Raw genomic sequence first — 24,429 nt, 5'->3', positions numbered from 1 at the left:
AGCACCATGCCTGCCAGCATGTCACCATGCTTCCTGCCATGATGACAATGAACTAAACCTCTGAATTGTAAGCCAGCCCTAGTTAAATGTCTTCCTTTATAGGAGATGCCATGGTCATAATGCCTTTTCACAGCAATAGAAACCCTAACTAAGACACCCATCAAGTTTAGGGCATTGGGGAGCCAGCAGCTCTCACCAGAGGAGAGAGTGCCCCTTTATTCAGTTCATATCTAACTCTATGCCTCTGTTTACCAGAATGAGAGGTGATTCTTATAGTAGAGTTAAATAGGTAGTCGCCCTTCTCACTGGAACCCTTGCGTTTGTTACCTGGTACCCACTGTTATAGAGGTCTTCTGTCTATATCAGTCTACTATTAAGTATTTGTTTTATGACATACATCATGCTAAGTGTTTCCATCTCTCATTCTGTAACTCTCACAGCACTAAGAAGCAACCCTCCACTCTGCTGTGAGTAATGGGGTTTGTAGAGATTATATTGCACATCCAATAACATTCATATGCAACGAAATCCAACTAACCTTCCTTGACCTGCAAGCGCATCCTTTATACCCTCAGTAATCCTCAACAAAGCAAATTCCCACAAAGTCTTATTGAACATGGATCAAGGAGGAGATGGAGATTGGCAATGCATGTTTCTTGGTTCCCTCATGAAAAGCACCACGTGAACCTTTCTTGGTGAATATTCCACATGAATATGGCAGATGTTTAAACTCAGGCAAGCTGCTGAAGCATGCAATTGTGTTTCCTGCCCAAATTTTCAGCCAAACAAGATTTTGGTTTATGTTAAATCACAGTGCTCCAGTTTCAAAGAGATGTGGGCTTGTGAAGACCGTTATCACATTGCAGCAATGGCAAATGAACATTAGAAGACCACCCACTTCCCAGCTGGTTTGCACTGGAAAAGATTATCAGCAAGTATGTAAGCCTGGGCTTCTGAACTACAGAGCATTGTATCTCTAAATATTCCTTTAGGATACCAGTTACTTTGTAAAATGAAATCATGGATCGAAATAGTAATAGCAAAATCTCAAATCATACATTAGAAGCAGCTCATAAAATGTCCTTGGAAAGAAACACGTTTACATGCAAGGTTTCCATGGTCTGTTAAAGATCAGTGGTATCCTTTCTCACAATGTAGACCTGGAATTCCTCTCCCTCACCTTCTCCCTCTCCCTGTCACCCACTTGTGCTGGAACAAGCCAAAGAAGAAAAATAGCAGGAAACAACTGCTGCTTCTCCAAATGCCCTCAACCTGTCATAGGATGTCACCACGGGTAACCTTTCCACATAGAAAGACAGTGCCATGGTATATTTTCCTCAGCTGTGCTCCTCAAACTACCTAGAGCAAAAAATTAGGTGTTTATCTGTCTTCCTTTTTTAATTCTCAAGTTAGGTTTTCTATGACTGTGATAAAACACCATGACCAAAAGCAACTTGAGCAAGAAAGGGTTTATATCAGTTTACAATTCTCAGGTTACATGCCATCCTTGAGAGTAGTCAGAATAGGAACCTGGAGGCAGGAACTGAAGCAGAGGCCATGGAGGAGTGCCGCTTACTGGCTTGCTCTGACTGCTTTGTTATACCATCCAGGACACCCATAGCACCACCCACAGTGAGCCTGGCCTTCCCACATCAGTCATCAAACAAGAAAATGCCCCACAGACTTGCCTACAGGCTAATCCTATGGAAGTATTTTTCTCAGTTAAGATCCATTCTTTTTAGATAACCCCCTAGCTCCTATCAGTTGATATAAAAACTAGCCAGCATGCAATCCATCTCAGATTGACACTGGGTAAAAAAGAAAGTGATCAGGAAAACAAAATACTATTTGCACGTCAGCCGTTTCAAGTTGTTACAGTGATTCCCAAATGCTTACTCAGAATTTATGAACTTCTCTTGTGATTTTCAGCAATGAGACATTCATTATAAACAGATCACAGATCCAACCATAGAGGACTTCACACTCCAATGAGGGCTATTTGCAAATCAATAGTACATCCAATTCGATTCCAGACACCTACTGGGCAAACTCTCTGTCTACACCAGGTACTGAGGCCCTGATACTATTCAGAGACAACTGGTTTAAATGTTTTTCTGTACCTCGTTTAACCTTGGAGATTAGGAGAAAAGCCTACTATACACAAAACCTAGCTCTAACTCATCCTCAACTCCCATATCTACTTTCCCTCATCATATCCAATCACTATTTCTTCATCAGCTGTTTCCCCAGAACAAGTCCTAGATCATCCATTTCTCCCTATCTCGACTATAATACCCCAGTTACTCCTCCATGACCTCACACCGGGATTGCTGCAATGACAGCCTCTGAATCTCTCCCAGCCTCCTCCCAAGCTCCATCTCAACCCTATCAAGCAGGGTTAATCTCTTAAAACACAAAGTTCTTCAAGTGTCTACCTGAATGGCTACCCACACTGCTGAGAATACAACACCTGGCCATGGCCAATCTCATTTTAAACTATTCTTCCTATAATCATACAGGTCTTTCTCAAGCCCCTTTTGGTCATCAAGCCTGTTCTAATTTTAGGTTATCTAATAACTGTTGGCTTAGCCAGAAGCATTGTAGGCCCCAATGTAAATGTAACATACTTAATGGGGCTTTCCCTTTCCACCCCAAAACTTTATTTCACTTCACCGAGATTTCTGTCATCACTTGACTTTCTGCCGAAAGCCAAACACTGACATGCCATTAGCATTTGACAAACATTTACTCTCTGTAAGGGAAACTTTCTGCAGGAGTCTGTATTTGGTTGCTTCTTAACGATACAAAAAAAAAAAAAAGAGAGAGAGAGAGAGAGAAAAGAAATTAATTTTCTCAAAAGAAAAGAGTCCAAATAAAAAATGCTGAGATTTCTTTGCTGACTTATTTGAGATTTAATTATGTGAAGAATCTTGATAAAAAGAAGGAAAAATATTGTAGTGCATAATGGAGTTAATGTGTGAGTTTTTATTGTTTACCCTGTCTCCTTCCTAGGGTTTTATTAATGAGGCAACCATCTCGTATGCGATAATGTATTACAATGAGTTCCATTTGGTTGCAGGTCAAGATAAAATAGCACAGTGTAATTTAAACAAAATGATGTTTGCTTGGTGAATGGCAGACTCATTTAACACTTGCTTCTCTCGTGTGCACTTTAGCTGTGCACTCTCCAGCCCTCCCTCCTTTCTGGATCCTGGGTGGAGGTAAGACAAGCCAGCTGCTCAGCAAGCTAATTTGGCCTCTGAGCAAAACAGGAATCAAGGTGGCCCCTCAAATGACCATATATCACAAACGCCAGCCACCTTGCCTGGCAGCCTTTGAACAGTAGTGGGAATTTGACAGCCACCTGTGAATTTCTGAAAAGCCAGGCAGGTAATCACCACCTGGTTACTTCTCAGAAGCAGTTCTGTGGCCCAGGGCACAGGACTAATCCCAGAGAGGAGGCATCCCCCTTCAACAGACAGCCTTCAAAGGGTGGGTAGTGCCTTACGCCCACCTGTGTTAACCGTCAGCTACCCACAAAGGAGTACAGTGGTGGGAATGCCCCTGCTATCTGTGGCTTTCATCTCTGTGGTAGAGAGATACTGCTTTGGTGGGCTGCAAAGATGGGTTTCTAGGGTGGCTTTGCTTCGGGTGACAACACTTCACCACCACACGATGAGCATGTGCCATCTGAGGAGCAGAAAGGCACCTGAGCAGAGAGCAGGACAAGGCAGAGTGTATGTACAGACATCGTCAGTGAAGCATGTGCTCAAAACCATTCAGCTTGCTCCAAAAGAATATTAAGTTCAAGTTCTAGAAAATACAAAGAATGTTGGTTTATTTACCTGTTCTCTCAGCTATAAAAAGTACATATTTTGAGCCAATGAACCAAACTAATATAGTACCAAGTCACTACTGGGTATCCAAGGTATTGCACTGACCACTTGGATCTAGGCCAAATTGTGACTATCTGTGATGTAATCATTTTTTCATTTATTTTTTTCTTCCCGGATCTCATTTAAAGGCAATTTTGGAGATGTGGTAAATACTCAGTCACACTGTTTTCTTAATACTTTCTGCTTTCATCAATTATTGTTTTTAAATGTAGTGGCTTTGCTACCTATGTGGAGAAGATGAGCACGTGAGCACAATTTTTGAAAACCTTACTGCATCTCTTCTTCCCTTGTGATGCCACTGAACAGTTTATTTGATGTACAGCATATTAGAGCTTAATTACAGAAGAATGCAAAGTGATCACTTTGGGTGCCATCTGTGTGAAACTCCTTGTGATTCTTGCAAATTGAGGACAACTAAATAAGATGTAGTAGACTCATTTAGACTGACAAAGAAGCCATTATGTCAGTGAAAACATTTTGAAAAGCAAATGTCACGAACAGCACTCCATGCTATCCCTGACATGTAAGGGCCCCCACATGCCCTACTTGTTCATGAACCCAGAGCATCTTAAGTCCAACACTCAAGCCCTCATCCTCAACTTTGTGTTCTTTGTTTTGCCCTCATTTAGAGCCCTGCTCCTGAGTTCTGTGCACCTGCATAAGAGCCACCAGGTGTTCAGCTGCTTGATGCAAAACAACAACCAACACACATTTCTATGTGGGACACACTTGGTAGATTGAGGGAAGCAGAAGCTGACTGTACAGGCAAAGCCCCCAGCCAGAACAAGAGAGAGTAAATAACATGGAATGAAAACAAATGCTGCATGTTTTTCCCTGAGAAAGGTCAACAAATCCAATTTCAGAAAAACAAAAAGGCAACACAACTTACCGACATTTGAAAACTCGTAGGATTCACTACAAAAATCTAAACATCCCCACACTGCATATATGTATAATTTGTATATATGTGTGTGGGAGATGATGAATGATCAGAAACCATTAGCAGCCGGTACATCAAAACAGATGATCGCAAAATCAAAATATTTAAAGATAGGCACAGAAGAAGTTCTTTAAGAAAAGAACTAAAGCCTCTTCAGGAACCAGTTGCTGGTCATTTCCGAAACACTCTCAAAAGACTTAGGAAAACATGTTTGCAAAGACATCTGACGCTGTGATTTTTACAAAGTCCTAATCTGTGTGTGCTTCAAATCCTTTGCAGGCTTCCATCCTTAGAGAGAAGACGGGGAAGATGAGAATAATTAGTGGATTTTTTTCCTGTCTGGTTGTTAAACACCCTAATTACTTCAAGCACCATTACCACCACTTTCACATACGCTATCCTTTGAAAACACTTTTCAATCTCAACAAAAATTGATGCTAATTTCTTTCCAAGAGTATAGCCAGTATTAACACAATTTGGAGAGTCATTGGATTTACTTTTTAAATCTTAACAGGGATGTCAATATTATAACGGCACACAATGGAGATAATCTGCCACATCCAAAGTGGAACCAACCAGAAACTCTTTAGAATGACTACACACTTTTCTAGACATAAAAGTACTATAATTATATATCATGTACCATAACTTTTATTACTGGCTTGCCATTATTTTGGTACTAAAATGCCATCTCATATTCCTTCATGCAAAATTTACTTACATTAGAATTACAGTGCTGGGCCTTTTATTCTTCCCTCTTTTGTGCTGGAGAGAATAACTTTTTCTGATTGTTATCTCAGTATATCAACATGTTGGTGAAGCTTGTGAACACATTTTTCATTAGTTTCTTTGTCATAAATCCAATAGATTAATAAATCATGGCATTATTTGTTTCTAACATAAAATATAACCAAGGAACCAGACACTAGGTACATATGAGTTGGATGAAACGTTCATTGCTTCATTTTTGTGGCATTCCACCTGACTGCTATAAGCTAATGAAGTCAATGATCAGAAACATAATGCTCAAGAGACAAACTTCACTCAAGATGGAAAATAAGTAAGATTTGGCTTGTATGCCTGTATCACACACACACACACACACACACACACACACACACACACACACACACACACACACACATGGAGAGGCAAAATGAACAGATTTGGCAAGCCAATATGGCAGGTAAACAGGAGAAATGTCAGAAAAACAAAAAGGAATTGTATTAGGCTAGGGTAGTAACATAGAGTAGTAGCAAACAGGGAGAGCCTTGCAAATCAGGCCTGTCCAGACAATCACCAACCTAGAACCTCTCTCTGTCTTCTCTCACTGTTGCATACTATAAAGTTCACCTATCCTATACCAGGGCAAGACTCTCCAAGGCCCTCTCCTAATTCCATGCCATTTTCTACTGTACATTTTTAGCATAGTAAGCACAAGTCCCAAACTTCAAGACACATGAGCTCAACATTATGAAAGGTGGACCTTAAATTGACTTCTACTAGTCTAGTCCTGGTGCAGCACTGGCAGAAATGGGTTATTTTCTTTGTACTTTCCTTTTTCTTTAAAAAAAAAAGTGAATTGACAAATAGTGTAAAATTCAAGCCAGGCAGTGTTGGCATACCCCTTTAGTCCCTTCAGCACTCGGGAGGCAGAAGCAGGTGGATCTCTGTGAGTTCGAGACCAGCCTGGTCTACAAGAGCTAGTTCTAGGACAGCCTCCAAAGCCACAGAGAAACCCTGTCTTGAGAAAACAAAAAACAAAACAGAAAAAAAGAAAAGCAAAAGAAAAATAGTGTAAAATTCAAAATCATAAAATAGCAGACAAATTGCAATTTAAAAATGTAGAATAGAATGCAGGGTGTTGGAGTCACACACCTTTAATCCCAGCACTCAGGAGTCAGAGGCAAGTGGATCTCTGTGAGTTCAAGGCTAGCCTGGTCTACAAGAGAACCAATCTTGAAAAAACAAAAAAATTTTAAATGTAGAGTAGAAAGTTGAGACAATTTCCCAAAACACACACAGCAAACAGAAATACAAAGACTAGAAGAGTAAGTGCACAGCATAGAGCATCGGTCTAAGAAGTCAACATCCAAAGCAGGTCCATGGAATGTGAAGGGGAAAATCTCCCAAACTGAAAGATACAGGTTCCCAGCCCAACAACTCTACTGAGTGTCCAATCGGGAGCATGGAAAGAGGCCAATGGTGAAACATCTCATCATGTTTAAGAATCTGGGCTTTCACCATCCAGCACTGCATACCCCTTCCATCTCACCTCACCCTAAGGTAGTACCACCCCTCAACTAGAAGCCAAATCATCTCTCTTTATATATACACACATATGCACACAACAACAATTAAGCAAAAAGAGGCCATGAATGTGATAAGGAGCAAACCGGGATACCTGAAAAGGTTTGGAGAGAGGAATGGGAAGGGTTAAATGATGTGATGTTATAATCTCAAAGAACAAAAAGATATTTTTAAAAAACAGAGACCTCTTATGGTTTACACTGCACTCAAAGTATGAGGAAAATAAAATACCAAGATGTCTCAGTGAGCAAAGGCATTTGACTCAGAAGCTGGAATACATAAAATGAAGCATGGAAGAAAACAACCAATTTCCACAAGTCATCCTCTGACCTTTACATGCATGTACACACACACACACACACACACACACACACACACACACACACACACACACACCAGGCACATACTTTTATTATACTAGTAATAACAATTATTAATAATGAAATTAGACTCTAAGTCTGCCTTTCGTGTCATTTCCCATGCCACTGTATTCACCATCAATTTCTAAGAAGTAATGACGTGAAATCATTTTTTTTCTTTAACTGTAGTTTTCACATTTGCATTCAATCAAATAGTTTGCACACAGGAAAATGTCCCTTTTCAATGTAAGATTCTGCTATATTTCATTTGGGGGGGGGGGAGAGCATCCTTGCCAAGGGAATCCAAGAACTTCTGTATCAGAGATGATTCACTTTCCATCCTGTGTATTGCCACCCAAGCTGGACACTGAAAGTCCAGAGTAATCACTGTGTGTCATCACACTTAAAAGCCTGGACTGGCATGCTGCCTCTTAGTTCATTTCAACTTAGTTTGTGTTGCGACTATCCAGTTCTTTCAGGGTACTTAGAAATCTTTCATCTTCTTCCTTCTCATTTCGATGCCTTCCTCCTCATGCTTCTCCTTGGTTCTGTCCTTTACTCATCACAGTTCTGTTACTACTACCTCATCCAGGTAATGTAAACACAGCTTCACTGGTTAAGGCCCACAAGCCCATGTAAAACAGCCTTTCTAGCACATCAAGGGATTACTATAAGGCAATCACAGAGAAGCAGCTGCTTGTTAGGGAGAGAGAAATGGTACAGCAGAGACAAAACAATTCGATCCAAAGGACTGAGGGAACTCATTTTCTGATGTCCCCTTAGCCATGCTGCACAGCTTCCCCCAAATAGTTCAGGGATCAAAATCACCAAAACGTGATATACCCTGGCCTATCTTCAGGTTGTTCCACCGATTACATCCACCTGCCACCTTCCCTGCCTGGGTAAACAAGGAAATGGGCCACTGAAACGTATTTTAAATACTGTGTTTAAAGACTGTGCTTCTTCTATTACAAAACAAAATGGGACTATCTTTAAGATGGTGCCATTTTCGCTTTATTTTAAACACCAAGATAGTATATGGAGTCCAGAGTCTCTAACCCTGTAAAGAATTACATTGGGGGGTTGTCTTGTCAGCGTGTACATCAACTGCCTACCTCCTAGGGCCTCCAGGAATCTCCCTTGTTCCCACAGTGCTGCAGTCCACACCCTCACACTTCTTCCCCAACATCTCTAGCCCAATCTATGCCCTGCACTGCCCCACACCACCGCACTCCAAGCCCTACCCCATACCAGCTGCTCACAGTTGCCAAACTTGTCTCCCACATTTGATGGAATGCTGTTCATTTTACCTTCCATATATCTGGGTCTTTCTGAAATACACTTTGAATCTTATCTCCCCTCTGATTAAATATCTTAACTAGCTCCCCATCAACTAGCGAGCAGAACCTACAGCACACAGCCTTCAATATAGACCCGACCTATATTTCTAACTTCTTCTAGTGAAGTTCTCTTTAAAGTTAACATACAAAGTAACGAGGGCTGGAGAGATGGCTCAGCGGTTAAGAGCATTGACTGTTCTCCCAGAGGTCCTGAGTTCAATTCCCAGCAACCACATGGTGCCTCACAACCACCTTGAATGAGATCTAGTGCCCTCTGCTGGCATGCAGGCAGACGACTGTATACATAATAAGTAAATAAAATCTAAAAAAAAAAAAAAAAAAAAAATACAAAGTAACGGTTTCCTTTAGATGTTTTAGTAGATAGTTGTGGTTGATCCTGTCCCTCATACTCTTCTCTCCCATATCCCTATTGCCCATCCCCATTTGTACCCTGGGATCCCAAGTATCCCCCTTCCACTTTCACGTCACAAGTCTATTATCTCTCCCCCACCCCACCCCCCCACGCCCCTGCGCACTTCTCCCTTAGAACATCTTTTTCTACTTTAATGGGCCCTTTTCTAGTTTCCTGGTCTCAGCTCACACTCATTCCCATATGAATATATGAAAACATATGTAAAATACATAAATATATAAAATTAAAAGCTATGATCCACACATGAGAGGAAACACGATCTTTGTCTGAATCTGGGTTATCACACTCAACACAATATCTTCCAGTTGAGTTCATTTTCCTGCAAATTCTTTAATTTCATTTTCCTTTATTGCTGAGTAAAAGTCCACTGGGTCTATATGTCATATTTCAGTATCTGTTGGTGGGCAGCTAGGCTGATTCCATCTGTTTTCTATAGTAAACACCTCATAAGCTAGCATCCCAGAGTGGATGAAGGAGCAAAAGAAGAAAGCCAGCCGAGCACCAGCTTCCCTTTCTCTGCTCTCAGCAACTGTTTGTCACTCACCAATATGTCTTTTGCTCGCTCTCAAACTTACATCCTCCCCCTTCACTGACTTAAAACCTCCTACTGACTCATGACCAATAAACATGGTTATACAAATATCTCCATGGTAAGATATCCTTTGGATATTTTGCTCAAGAATAGTGTAGCTAGACACCTCCACACTGATTTGCGTAGTGATTATACTAGTTTAGACCCATCAACAAGGAATAGATTTCTTTCCCCAAATACACACCAGTCTTTGTTGTGTTCAGTTTCTCAAAGGCAGCCATTTTACCTAGAATGAGATAGAATCTCAGGGTAATTTTAATTTGCATTCCTGTGATGCCTAAGAATGTGGAAAAAATAGTAAAAGTATGTAATGGCCATTCATATTTCTTCTTTAAAAAACTGTTTAGTTCATTAGCCCATTTTGTGGATTAAAGGTTTGGGGTTTGATGTCAAAACTCCAACAGCATTCTTCATAGAATAGCAACAGAAACTCAAAACCCTTTAAATTCTGTATGAGAACACAGAGAAGTCAATAAATCGTAAGGAACATGGCCAGAGGAAACACAATATCTAACCTCAAACTACAGGCAGGGCCATAGTGACAGACAGCATGATATTGGCACAGAAAGAAATAGACCAATGGGATACCAATGGAAGACCCTGAAATAAACCCACTCACAGCCTCTGGCAGAGACTGGGGAAGGTGAGGCAGCTGGAGTTTCCAACTAAGATTTCTCTCCATGGCTCAGCGTCTCATGGCTGCACCCCACTCTCTTTTTCCCACAGCAGGCATTTTATATTGCAGGATGAACAATAATAACTTCTGTTGGAAAGGATTTACCTTTCCGCTGTTTTCAGGGACATGATGCTTTTACTCTTGGAATCTTTCGCCCTCTTCCAGTCTCTGCCGGAGGCTGAGTGCCCAATTTGATGATGTTACCTTTTGTTGTCTTACTCGGAAGGCTCACCAGAGGTGACACTCTGCTCTGCCCAGGACTATCTCCATCTGGAACTCTAGGTGACTGCCTTTATGGCAGCTTTGACTGGAAATTGTGAGCATCTTTTTGATGTGTTTCATTATCACTATACTACTAGCTATTTGTTCTTTGACTTTGGATTGGTATACACTTAATAAACCCACTCATTCAAACCTGAAGATATGACTATCATAGGTCACTCTAGGAATCACAAACAGTAAGTATGCTATTTCCACCTCTAACGGCCTCCTGCTTGATTGACTCTAACACTCCTACTGATTCATGACCAAACTCAACTGTTGTCTCCTCTGTGACAATTCCCTAGCTTCCTACGGTGGGCAGTTTCAATTGCCAGCCTGATTGCATTAAGACTCATGGAGTGCAAACCCTCAGGGTGAGCAGGTTCCCAGTGGCAGACTGAGTAAAAACAGGAAAGCCAGCCGAATATTGATATCCATCCCCTTTTCTGTTTCCTGGGTGGCATCATGGAATAGGCCACCCCTGCTGTCATGCCTTCCACACTATGACAGGATGCATTTCTCTAAACTGTGAACCAAAATAAGCCTTAAGTTATTGTTAGGTATTGATTACAGCAAAATTAGTTAGTTAGTTAATTAATACCTTCAATTACACCTTTATAAATACCTTCAACTTGCTTTTCTGCAGTACCCTTTGGTACAACATAATACACAGGTCACCATATGCTGTGGTGCCACTGAATAAAAACATGCATGTGATGTGTAAAATTTTAGGCTTTCTGATATGATAAATTTTAATAATATATTTCATTTAGCCAGGTGACCTGTCACTCAAACACATGATACAAAAATGATGTAATATATTTTCCCCATTAACTCCATCAAACTCCAATGCAGAGCATATTTTAAATTAAGACACTATATTGCCATCAAAAATAATTACTAGTACATACATGCAGCTACATAATCACTGATCCAACATTTAGATTTACAAAATGTACAGTTGAAAAAGTAGAGTCACATTCCAAAGTTGTTCTAAATTTACTTGAAAGCTTTCTGCTACGTGAGCTAAATATTTCTTGGTTTTATACTGAAATAAAAATCAAGTAATATAACTCGGTTCCTTGGTCACAGTAGCTGCATCTCTTTTCCACACACTGGGATGCAGCTAGTGACTGTTATACTGGGCACTGCAGCTCTGCCAAAATTGTTCATGCATTTATATCTCTTCCTCACTAAAAGGCCTGTCTGAGTTGCTTAGATCTTCCTCACTGCCTAGTGTAAATAAGGTTTGAGTCATAAATGGTGAAAGTTTGTTGAGTCAATAAAAATAAATATGCAAATCATTTGAATCTTCTGAAAGATGAAATTGAGAGAAATCTTTTGTACAGACTGTAAACAGCATTTTTATGAATATATACACACACAACTCCTCATACATATACAAGCACAACTGCAGCATGACTCACAAGAAGCAGGGTATAGTAACAATCTAAATGTTCAGACTGATGGATAGAGTGGTATATGTACACAACACAATACTATCAAGTCTTTTAAAAGAACAAATCCTGCCATATGTGACCATGTGAATGAACCTAGAGAATATTATAATTAATGTGAAATAAGAAAGTCACTAAAGGGCAAACACTGCATCTCCACTTCCACGGGGTGTCTCTAACAGTCAAATTCAGAAGCAGAAAGCAGCCACTGTCAGAAGCCAGGGAGAGAAGTAAGTGTGGTTTCAGATCTGCCACAAACCGTATTGTCTACGGTCTGTAACACTGAACTATGTGGCCACGCATTTAAGATGCTGGCTCTCATGTGAAGTGTTCTAACCACAGGAGAAGAAAAAGCACAACAGCAAAGAACCAAACCAAAGCAGCAACAAACGTACTCGATACTCTGTGGTGTGTGGTGTTAACCATGGGGGAGCAGAGAAAGGGAACGTATGGCAACTCTACACTTCCCAAGACTATGCTAAAATGTAAAGTCTACTCAAAAGAGAAAAGAATGCCAAGTCCATCTGTTACTGCTTTCTGCAATAGCAAACAATATTCCACACATATTACCCACCTCATCCCCTCCTCTTCATCCCTCTCTACTCCTTGCCTTCAGGACCTTATGAGTAGTCTGCATAACTACTATTCCATAATACCTTTTTAAATTTTCATTTCTTATTAGTGGGGAAGGGTATTATGGGTGTGCATTCCATGGTACCCACGTGGAAGTCAGGGGACAGCTTTATGGGGTCATTTCTCTCCCTCCACCTTCCCATGGTGACCTTCCCATGAACTAAAGTCATCAGGCTTGCCAGCAAGCACCTTTACAGAGCCCTCTCACCAGCCCCCATAACATCATTTCATACTCTAGTTGTTCTGCTTTTCCTCGCCTAAACTTCTGGAGACAGAGATCGCTCACTCCACTCTGTGGCCATCACACATGGATTAATGGTACCATTTTTAATCCCAGAATTCCATGAAGATGGGTTCATATTCCCAGTATTCAGTACAACATCCACATGCCCTGGTTCAGTGCCCACATCAAATGCAGATTCAGCAGTCCTTATTTTCTGCCCCCATTTCCCTCTCCCATCTTCTCAACCAACCACAGGACACAGCAACGGGACAGAAGAGAATTCAGCACTGGAAGTGGTATCTTCAGTCTTGGTTACTCTGTGTCCTGGTGATAAACAACAGTGACAAATGGTGTAGATGTGTAAATTTCCACAGCGGGAATCAGCTGGTGGATGCTTTATTCTAATGTTGGTTGAATATGGACAAAATAAAACTAAACACAAAGACATCTACTAACTCAGTTGTGGGCTTCAAAAAAGTCTCTATTGGTATCCATTCTCTTTTGCTTGGCCAGTTCTTGGATAGTCGCTATCTCTCCAGCAGTGAACTTGGGAGTGAGAGTCACATTGTCGTAATCAAATTCTTCATCGAGAAAGAAGGGCTGCACTTCATCTCCAAATATCTATAAAAGGTACCAAAGGAAGGAAGAAACACAGTCACTGAAGTGAAGATGAAGTTGAAAACATAAGCAGCCTGTTAATATTTAATGAAACTTTTTTTAGACTTTTGGCACTCTCGGCTGATTAAGCTGTTTTTAAGTAATGAAATAAATTCAATTATTCAATTTGACCTAATTTAAGCCTCTTAATATGCCCCATTTGTATCATGCTGTATCTGAATGAGTATCATTAACTAATTCTGCCCCCAAGGCAAGAACCAGGTTTGCTTTGCACACATTCATTCTGTTCTTTGCCACACTGCAATGTCAGAGATGGAGGCCTATGGAAAAGCTAGAAGCTCCATTAAACAAGAAACACACCTTAAGGTCTTGACAAACCCTTTCACCATTTGCTAAAAAAATATCTAATAATGAAGTAATATCTAAAAATGAAATTAAGAACACCCTATCTAAAACACATATGTCCAAATTAAAAGTCCAGCATCCCCTTTCTTCCTTTTTACCCATTACAGTTTACCTGTACATCATATTACCTGCAAGGAAAGGTAATAGTTTTGTACATGTTTATACAAATGCATGAATTTTAAAGACCTTCTAAAGGATGAGCCATTCAAAGCACATTTTCCAGGACTGGGGGTGAAGCTCAGTTGATAGAGTGCTTGCCTGGCAGGCAGGAAAGCCTAGGCTTGGTCCCCACACTGGGGAAAGTGTTTGTTGGTTTGTTTGTAAAAGAGTACACGTTCCAGTAAACAGAAAAGAATATGTTAAGTCTTATTAATTCACCTCCTGAAAAATGCCACTCAAAGACGCAGCACCTCGTCAATTCTACATGTATGGTGGTGCGGAAATAATTAAAAACTATGGTTTATGCAAAAAATGAAGAAATGCCCTGAAGCTAGCTAGTGTCAGCTTCAAATGTTCTTACATGGAAGATGATCTCCCCCAGTAACTTCCGAAGTGCATGAAAATGGAACACACTGCTTGGAGGCTCTGCGCTGCTACTACAGTGAAAAAAAAAGACTATGGGGAAAGCTCTGCTTTCCTGCCTAGCTATTTGGAGAGTCCTATTAGGGAGTCAGATAGGTGTGCCGTGCTAATAGCAGACTCCCAGCTACTCATTGCCCTGTGGCAATAAAATCAGCTGCTGTGATCCAACAATTTCCAGAGGCCTGGTCCTCTCCTCTGTGTTTTCCTGGGGAGAAAAGTCCAGAGCTGCCACCGAATGATCTCCCATCATGGACCTGCCCTAGAATCAGGAACCACAGGTATCATCAACCCTGCCAGTACCTACTGAAAGGGATCAGTATCAGCTCAGGATACCCCAGGATCAAGTTCTCAGCATAAAGAAGATGTATTTGCCCCAGAGGGACAAAGTACTGGAAATAAGAGACAAAGAGGGGATTATAGAGGATGAGGTAGAAGGGGAAGGGAACAAGGAAGAGGGGAAGAGGTATTTGTCCTGAAGGAAAACAATGACTGCCTCTGTATACAGAGAGGAGACAGACATGGCACATAGATCTCCTGATCAAATTGGGAGCATGGAGGGAGGGGGGAGGGAACTAGGAGAAAGAGAAGGGGAGAAGAGGAGGGGGGAGGAGGACACTAGGGAGCAGGAAGTTTGAGTAGGGGGAAGAATAGAGGAGAGCAAAATAAGAGATACCATCATAGAGGGAACCATTATAGGTTTAAAGAGAAATCTGGCACTAGGGAAATGTCCAGAGATCTACAAGTTTGACTCCAACTAACAATCTAAGCAATAGTCTTGAGGCTACCTTAAATGTTCTTCTCCAATAATGAGATTGATGACTACTGTATATGCCATCCTAGAGCCTGCATCCAATAGCTGATGGAAGCAGAAGCAGACACCCACAGCTAAACACTGAACTGAACTCCTGGAATCCAGTTGCAGAGAGGGAGGAGTGATGAGCAAAGAGGTCAAGACCAGGCTGGGGAAACCCACAGAAACATCTGACTTGAACAAGGGGAAGCTCATGGACTGCAGCTGATAGCTGGGAAACCAGCATAGGACTGTTCCAGAACCCCTGAATGTGGGTGTCAGTGAGGAGACTTCGGCAATCTATGGGGCCTCTGGTAGTAGATCAGTATTTATCCCTAGCATACAAATGGATTTTGGGAGCCCATTCCACATAGAGGGATACTCTCTCAGCCTAGACACAAATGACTAAAAATGACTCAAGGCCATGGGCAAGGTCATGACTGTTTTCATGGGGGAGGGCCTAGGCCCTGCTCCAAATGATATGACAGACTTTGAAGATTCCCCCATGGAAGGCCTTACCCTCTCTGGAAGCAGAAAGAGAAGGGGATAGGAGGTTAGTGAGGGGCAGGGGAGGAGGGGAGGAAGAGGGAACTGGGATTGACATGTAAAACAAGTTTATTTTTAATTTAAATTTTAAAAAAATAGAAAAAAAAAGAAACTGGGCGGGTGGGGGGGCAAAAGAAGAAACCCCATGTTAGGATAAGGTATTTAATTTTAATTGAGCATGTTAATTAGGTGAGCTAAAGGAGGCTTTTGATGCTGGACTTCACTATTTTGATAGCTATACCTTGGTTGTCAACCTCAAGAGGAGGAAGTGTACAAAAAAAAAGGAATACACCTTGCTTGCTAACTTTAGGAATACAATCTAATAGTTTAGAGTAAGGCAGAGGGAATGGGGGAGAAGGGGACGGCTTGTTAGAGCCATGCTCATCAAGCTCAGGCTGGCTAAATCCCCTTGCTATTGTCTCCAAGTCATGAAGCTTTGAAAGGCTTCAGACCTTGCCCAAGACTAGTAAAGAAGAGACGCCACATTTGAACCCAGGACAATATGCTTCAAATAAAGCCACATTTGTTCAAAAACACTAGTTCTTTGGGAGAAGTGCCCAAAGAGCCCTTTACTGAATAAGCTGCTCAGTTCCCAAAGCTACCACTAAAATTGACTCAAGGCCATGGGCAAGGTCATGACTGTTTTCCAAAGAGTAGCTGCATACACAGAGCAAATTGGCCTGTGGAAAAAAAGTGACTGATGTGCCATGATCACTTTCTATAATGAAATTTATCTTCACCACAAAGTAACAGAAGAGTACTATTGATAAGACTAGCTCCAATGAAGAAAACACACACACACAAGTGTAATGACATTTGATGGTCATGTTCAGAATGCAAGTGTCCAAGCCACCTCCAAGTCTGTGTACAAGTACTGAAACCTGCAGGCCAGGCCAAGTCCATCCTACCTAACTATGTAGACATCTGATTCTTACCGATCCTGGCCAAGATGTGGAGGAAACTGTCTCTATGAATGTTTTCGGTCTGGGAGGATTTCTGAAGCTCTTTATGCCCTTGTCTAAAAGCAAGAGAGCTGCAGGTATCTCACTTATGCCCCACACTAGGATTCAGAATCCCACACTCATCCTCTGACCTCACCCATTCTCACCATAAGCAAACACTTGGCCTCCATGCACCTCCCAGAGAGGCTGGGTTATTACCTCAAATTGAACAAGTCTCTCGGCTATGAAAATCCCTTCGATGCATACCATGCCCTTCCTACTCCCTGGTACATAACATGTTTCCATCTCCCCCAGGCTTTACTTATTCACTCAGTAAACATTTATTAAGCATTAGTACAGACCATGAGTACAGCAAAACCTGGGTCTACAGGATATCCTGGCCCAGGAGAAGACAGTAAACAAATGGCATCAGGCATGTTCTTCACAAGGATAACTGCAAAAGGCAGAGCATGATGCTCAGGAGTTTCACTTTCCCCCACATCAAGGATTGTCACTGTGCGGAACATAACCCGGACTCCATGTCACCTCTCCTAATTATCCACTGTCTTGTTTTAGTGACCCAAATAAAGTAAGGCTCATAGTTTGGAGTTCTCAAGGCTTCTGCTCTGATTCCTACGGCCAAGTTAGTTCTTCAGAGATGGCCCCCTCCAATGCCTTCTTTACCTCCATTTCCCTGATATTCCAATCCACATTGTGGCTGGAATATGTAACACTATGGCACTATAGGTGATCAAATTCTCTCCTTAGTGGAAAAAAGTGTTTTTCCTCAAGGTTTTTTTCCCATATAGTTGAATTTTCATTGTGCTGTATAATTTTCTAGAGACATTTTGAATTAACAAAATCAACAGCAAAGAATAGTTTTCTGAAAGCTAATAAACTTGCTAACACAAGGATTAATCACTTACAATGAACTCTTAAAAATAAAAAAATACTAAAAGATATAATATTTGTCACTTAGAAACTAAGAGTTATTACTAGCAGCTATTGGCAGATAATTTTCTTTTTTGTGAGGGAGAGAGACAGGGGAATCTAAGCTTTAATACTGCAATAGAATGTACTAGAAGAACACAGAATCCCATCGCACTGTTTTGAGGATATTTCGAAGCAAAGCTAAGAGCTCCAAAATGAAAGTGGTACTCACTCCTGACAGCACAGATGAAAACATGGGGGTCAACCAAGCTGGATCAGGTTGGTCATCTTAGCTGGACTATGATCAACTTTTGCCAAGTCTTCAGCAAAGCACTGGAGACTGAGATCAAGTTTGGGGACATATGCTTGACACCTATAACCTTTACGGGTGTCCACTCATCTCAGATCTGATCTAGTAGGTAGCTCTCTTGGATGGCATGGCTCACATTTGTGATTAACACTGATAGGATCACTGGGGCAAACTGAGTCACTGGATCCTGGATGAATCAGGTCCTAGTCTTGGGTGAACAAATTGTGTGTGTGTGTGTGTGTGTGTGTGTGTGTGTGTGTGTGTGTGTGTGTGTGTAAAGCAAATATATACATTTCTCTGTGGCTCATATACGGTATATTTCCTTCATTCAATTAGTGTTAACTGATTCCTGATTTGGGGAAATGGGCCTCTCAAATCATGAATTTACAGCTTCTATCCTTGCCTTAGATCTCCTTCATAGTCTATTTTTGGTTCTTTTTTTTCCTTTTTTTGTTTTTAATCACTCATATTTACATATCCATCTCCCCTATTCCCTCACCTTCCCATCCTCCCATGTTCCCTACCCAAACCACCCCAACCCACCTCCTCCCCCCCAACTTCTCCCCAAGGATAGTGAGGCCCTCCACCAAGGACCTTCAAAGTCTGTCATATTGTCTGGGGGAGGGCCTAGGCCCTCCTTGCTGTGTCTGGGCTGTAATAGTATCCCTCCATAGGGAGTAGGTTCCCAAAGTCCATTTGTGCTCTAGGGATAAAGACTGGCTCCGCTGTTAGAGAACCCATAGACTGTCTTGGACTCCTAGCTGGTACCCACATTCAGAGGGGTTGGTTTGGTCCAATGTTGTTTCCCCAGCTTTATGACTAGGGTCTCTATTCTATCAGTAAATCAGGTCCACTGTTTCTGCAGGTCTCTCCATTCCCGTCTTGGCTCCTTTGCTCAACCCTCCTCCCTTTCCACAACTGAATTCCCTCAAAGAAGGGGATGGGGACAAGAACCCCTGATCAAATTGAAGCCCGGGGGCAGGGAGAGGAAGGACAGTCCTCATCCAGTTGCTGTTCGAAGCAGAAACAGACACCCACAGCTAAGCACTGAACCATACTACTGGAATTGGCAGATAATTTTCTTAGAATATGACTTAAATGCTGAAACTGAACAACAGAGGAAACTAAGAATAGTCATAATTTCACGTTTACAAAGCCAAAATGTGATCCTCAGAATATTTTAAGGCATTTGGGGGATGTTTTTCAGTGTGGATCAGTTGAGTCAAGGAGTGAGAACAGTCCCCTGCAGTCATTCAGGCATTTTTCACTCTTCCAAAAATGTTAATGTTCCTACATTCCTAGCCATTGTGTAAGGTCTCAGAGCACAGACCTGCATAAAGTCACTAACAGATTATATGAACACAAACATACCATGATGGTGAACTGTGGAATGGTAGAGTTTGGAGGGTTATAGGAACATATAACACAGACTAGACTGGAGTAGGTTAGGAAGGAATCAAAGATGGTTAGATACATAAGTAGAATCACTTAACAGGCAGAGGGATGAACAGCTTTGCAGACAAGAGAATTTTCATGAGTGTACTATGAATCACAATTTATATAATGGACCACTGGGGACCACTGTGATGGGTGATGTCCTTCTGTATGTTGTGAATATATATTCCTCTTATTGGTTGATGAATAACACTGTTTTGGCCAATGGAAAGGCAGGATGTAGCCAGGCAGGAAGTATAAGTGGAGCTACTTAACTAGGAGAATTCTGGGAAGAGTCTGGAAGGAGACTCCATGTAGCTACCAAGGAAGCAAGAAGCCTGGGCTTCAACAGTAAGCCAAGACCACATGGATATACACAGATTAATAATTAATAATTATCTATTATTAATTATTGTGTTAATAATTAAGAGAGTTGGCTAATAAGAAGCCTGAGCCATTGGCCAAACAGTTTATAATTAATATAAGCCTCTGTGTGTTTATTTAGGACTGAACCGCTGCAGAATGGGGCAGGACAGAAACTTGTTAGGAGTGGGTAGACAAAAACCTCCAAAGGAGGATGAGAAGAACAATTACAGACACACACAAAGACTACAGAATTAATGCAGTCCTTAAAGCAAAAGTTCAAGGGAAGACAGACATGGCAGTATAGGCACGCATCTCCATACTCCATAAATATAGAAAAGGAAACACCAGACTGGGCTGGGCCATTGAACTATCCCTGGTACCCTTGTTTTGAACACTTTCAGGTAGGCAACCAAGGCCAAGGTGTTTTGCAATTCACTGATAGAGGAATGAGAAGAGAGGAAGCAGAGGCACTAATAGAGTTGGGTGGAAACTAGAGGGGAAAGAAATTCAACTAAAAGTACCAATGAATTTGCATGGAAAAAGAGGAACAGACAATAGCCAAAGAAAGAGCCAAGGGAAGCAAAGGTTGTTTTCCTTCTTTTGTTTCCTTTTTCTCAAGGATGAGAAGGGGGATTTGATCATCATGACATGTTGTGGGAAAGGAGCCAAGAGAGGAGGAAAGAACAAGGACACTATATCAGTTATATTTCGGGTCATTGTGAGGAAATATCCCTCACACACATAAAAAACAACAACAAAAGGGGAAAGACTTTTATTTGGCTCAAACTTTGAGGGGCACAGCCCATCATGGTGGAGAAGGCATTGGCAGCAGATAGCTCCATAGTGATGGGAGCATGTGACAGCCACTGCCTCACATCTATGTGGACCAGGAAACATAGCAAGAACAGGATCCAGGCCAGGCTAGAAAACCTTGAGACCCATCTCCAGTGACCACACTACCTCTCGCCTCCTAAAGTTTCCATAACATCCCAAAACAGTGTCACTAGCTGGAGAAAAAATGTTCAGACATTAATCAACACAGTGCATATCACATTCACACCTGGACATTTTCTTCTTGGCCCCATAGGCTCATGATTGTTTCATGATGTAAGATAAATCCAGTCCAACTTCAAAAGTCCTATAGTCTTTAGCAGTTCTGCAACCATTCAAACATGCAAGTGCTGAGTCTCTACTGAGACTCACAGCATCTCTAAACCATGAGCCCCTGTAAAATCAAGACGTTACACACATCCAGCACTGTCAGAGTAAATATGTCCATTCCAAAGGGAAGATGGGAAACACAGCAAGGGAAGGTCAGCCCCAGCTCTTTGTAGGATCATGTGAGGACATGCTGCAGCTGTGTCTTCCCATCTACACTGAGCAGGAAGCAGACAGAGGATAGACAGAGAGGCCGGGCTATACAGCCTCCAGTAACTCACTTCCTCCAGCTAGAGCATGACCTCCAAAAGTTCCACAATTCCCCCACAAATAGCACCAGCAGCTGGGGGCCACATAGACAAAGGCATGAGCCTATGGGGGACAGATCATATCCAGATCATGACAGACCTTAACTATGTCACTGTTTGTTTGTTTAGTGAGTAAATATCTGTTGCATGTCTATGCTTGGTTCTGAGCTCATTCTGACATTTTATGCTGCAATAACATAAGCTTATAGGGACATGCAGGAGTGACAAGGCACAGATATGTAATTCCTAGTGAAATGGGATGTGCCACACCATTCAGAAAGCTTCACCGTGCCCCTTCAAACACAGTGAGACTGCATGCCTGCTCTAAGATCCAGCTGTTGACTGCTACAGCAGCCTGGAAGCTTTCTTCTTTCAAGTTAGGTTTATTTCAGCATCTTAAGCTCTACGGCTCCAAGGTTTCACATACAAATTGAAATTCTGGTTTATTTTAGAGAAGAATCGTTGCTATACAACACCAAATCCCCTGCTGTTAAACAACAACAAAAAGAAAAAAAAAACAAGTGTGAATTAAGTTATTAACTTGTTATTTTTGCCTAAGGAGCTGAGAGAAATGTATGGATTTCAGGTATCTAATTCCAAGTCTAATTGAAAAATTTTTGTGACCACCATGGGAATAGAATTTGTGTACTATTAGGAAACTTTGAGTTTCCTTAAAATTGCGCATGTGACTGATTCTTACAGAGATGCTGCTAAAGGAGGAGGCATTTTCATTCATAATACCACATGGGCAAATTAAGGAACACAAAACTAATGCTCAAATCAATAATGGCAGCATTTAGCTACAGGCTAGAACACCAAGTGATGTGGTAAATAAACTAGCTTGGTGGGGAATTGTTTGGAATCCCATTGTGAAATGGAAGACGGGACCTCAGGTTTCTCTACTGATCTCTTCTATGGTTGTCTCTTTGGGGAACCACAATTTCCCTCTCACTACTATGAACTCATCTTGCTCTAAGAAGCAGTTCAAAACCTCCAAAACTCATCAAAACAGAGGCATCAAGGCAAGAATTTATTGGCAAATAGCAAGTAGCAGGTGTGAAAACAATGTCTCTAAAGGGAAGATACACATATATAAATTAGTAATAAAATTAGGGGAAAAAAATCAAACTGGTCAGCACTCTGGAGACAGCAGCAGGTGGATCTCTGTGAATTCGAGACCAGCCTGGTCTAGAAAAGCTAGTTCCAGGACAGCCTCCAAAGCCACAGAGAAACCCTGTCTCAAAAAACCAATAAATAAATAAATAAATAAATAAATAAATAAATAAATAAATAAATAAAACAGGCCCAATCCATATCAGAGAAGTGTGGGCTCTGAAAGGACAATTATGAGGAAGCAGGACTCACACAACACGTTTCCGCTTTCAGACTGAAGTCACTGAAAGCAGCCACCAATCTAGCCCCAAAGGCTCCTTGATGGTTGGTTCCTCACAGGACACTCTCGGGAAACTGGAAATTACATATTCTTAATGATTTAGATGGTAAAAAATAAGATTTGTGCTCTTAAGCCAAGGCAGAGTTGGTTCAGTGTTGTGATTTCAGTCGGATCTAAAACGATTCTCCAACTGATTACACCTAAAAATCCCAACTGGGTGTGGTGGCAGGCACCTGTAATCTTCACTCTTACTAGCAGGAAAATGAACAATGGAGGCTGACCTGTGCTGCCTAGTGAGATCTGATTACAAACAAAGCAAACAAAACATAATGGAGCTTACACGCAAAAATATCAGCCTGGGGAGCCCAAAGACAGCAAAAATCAGACCCAGATAGCTCTTGAGTTTGACAACACAAACGTTTTTTTTCATATTAACTTGATTCTAACCTTTTTAAACGGTCACATTTTCTATTAGGACATTTACAATCCCTTAAAAAAAAAAATCAGCCACAAGTTGGCCTTAGTGGTACTCACCTATTATCCTAGTACTTAGGAGGTTGAGGCAAGAGAACTGTCAGCCTGAGTGACATAACAAGTTCAGGCGCAGCACAAGTTACACAGTAGAGACACTGCTCAGTCAAAGAACGTATGTGACACTGGGGGGGGGGAGACAGTTAGGAGGTAGGAGTGTAACTAGGAGAAGCCAGGAATTGGGGGTAAATATAATGAAAATGCATTTCCTGAGAGTCTCAAAATTAATGGAGGAAATGAATGCTTGCCTATTATGTGCAAAGCCCTAGGTCTAATACTCGTAGTTGTAATTTGAGTTTCATTGGCTATGGGATAGATCCCAGCATAGGCTTCTTTAATCAGTAACTGAAACTAATTTATAATAATTTCGATTACTGTCCCAAAATATATACACTCTATAACTCACTTAAAAGTAATTGCATTTCTTAGGTGCCATGCCCAGTCACCTGTATGGTCACAACTAGCCAAGAATATAAACAAGCCTTAAAATGAAATGGATTCCTGCATAGAGAAGCCCTGTAATTTTAGCTTCTTACAGCTCAGAGAATATAATCTATAATTCAAAAGCATATTGGAAAGTAGCTGTCCTCACGTATTTGTCTAGTAACCAATTTGGGAGTTCAATACAAGCCGGCAAGCATCCTGGGTGTACTTTTCAGTATAGTAGAGAAAGTACCATAAGGAAAAGGACCATTTAAGATGGAAATGCTTATGTCATCTCTGATTGAATGACTGATTTCATAACAGAATATACAGTTTCAAGAGCACCTGAATGATTAAGGAAACCAAAGAGGGACTCTAGACTTTGCTAGAAAGCACTAATAAAGAGCCCTTGGTGACTCCCGTGTTTCCCCCTCTATGTTAGACATGTAAGAGGTTACTTCCCAGCACCACCTGCCGTGTTTGTTAATGTTGGTAGAAGAGCTGTAATATGATAGCAAAAATGGCTCTCAAATAAGAATTTAAGGAGAACAAGCTATAGCAGAGATTCCGTTCT

At 41.3% G+C, this 24,429-nt stretch overlaps 1 protein-coding gene across 1 annotated transcript in view; it reads right to left on the bottom strand.

Annotated features, from left to right (window-relative positions):
• Window positions 1-13,471: 13,471 nt before the first annotated feature.
• The window catches only part of Iftap (intraflagellar transport associated protein), a 71,584-nt gene continuing 60,626 nt past the window's right edge, over window positions 13,472-24,429 (bottom strand). The window contains exon 7 of the mRNA XM_027422403.2: window positions 13,472-13,741. Within this exon, the coding sequence (XP_027278204.1) occupies window positions 13,577-13,741 (165 nt within the window). The 3' untranslated portion in view covers window positions 13,472-13,576. The remainder of the gene's footprint in view (window positions 13,742-24,429) is intronic.

The sequence above is a fragment of the Cricetulus griseus genome, chromosome 6 (genome assembly GCF_003668045.3).
Source record: "Cricetulus griseus strain 17A/GY chromosome 6, alternate assembly CriGri-PICRH-1.0, whole genome shotgun sequence".
Lineage (NCBI taxonomy): Eukaryota > Metazoa > Chordata > Mammalia > Rodentia > Cricetidae > Cricetulus > Cricetulus griseus.
The sequence above is the reverse complement of the archived record's forward strand: the minus strand, read 5'-3'. Positions and strand labels throughout refer to the sequence as shown.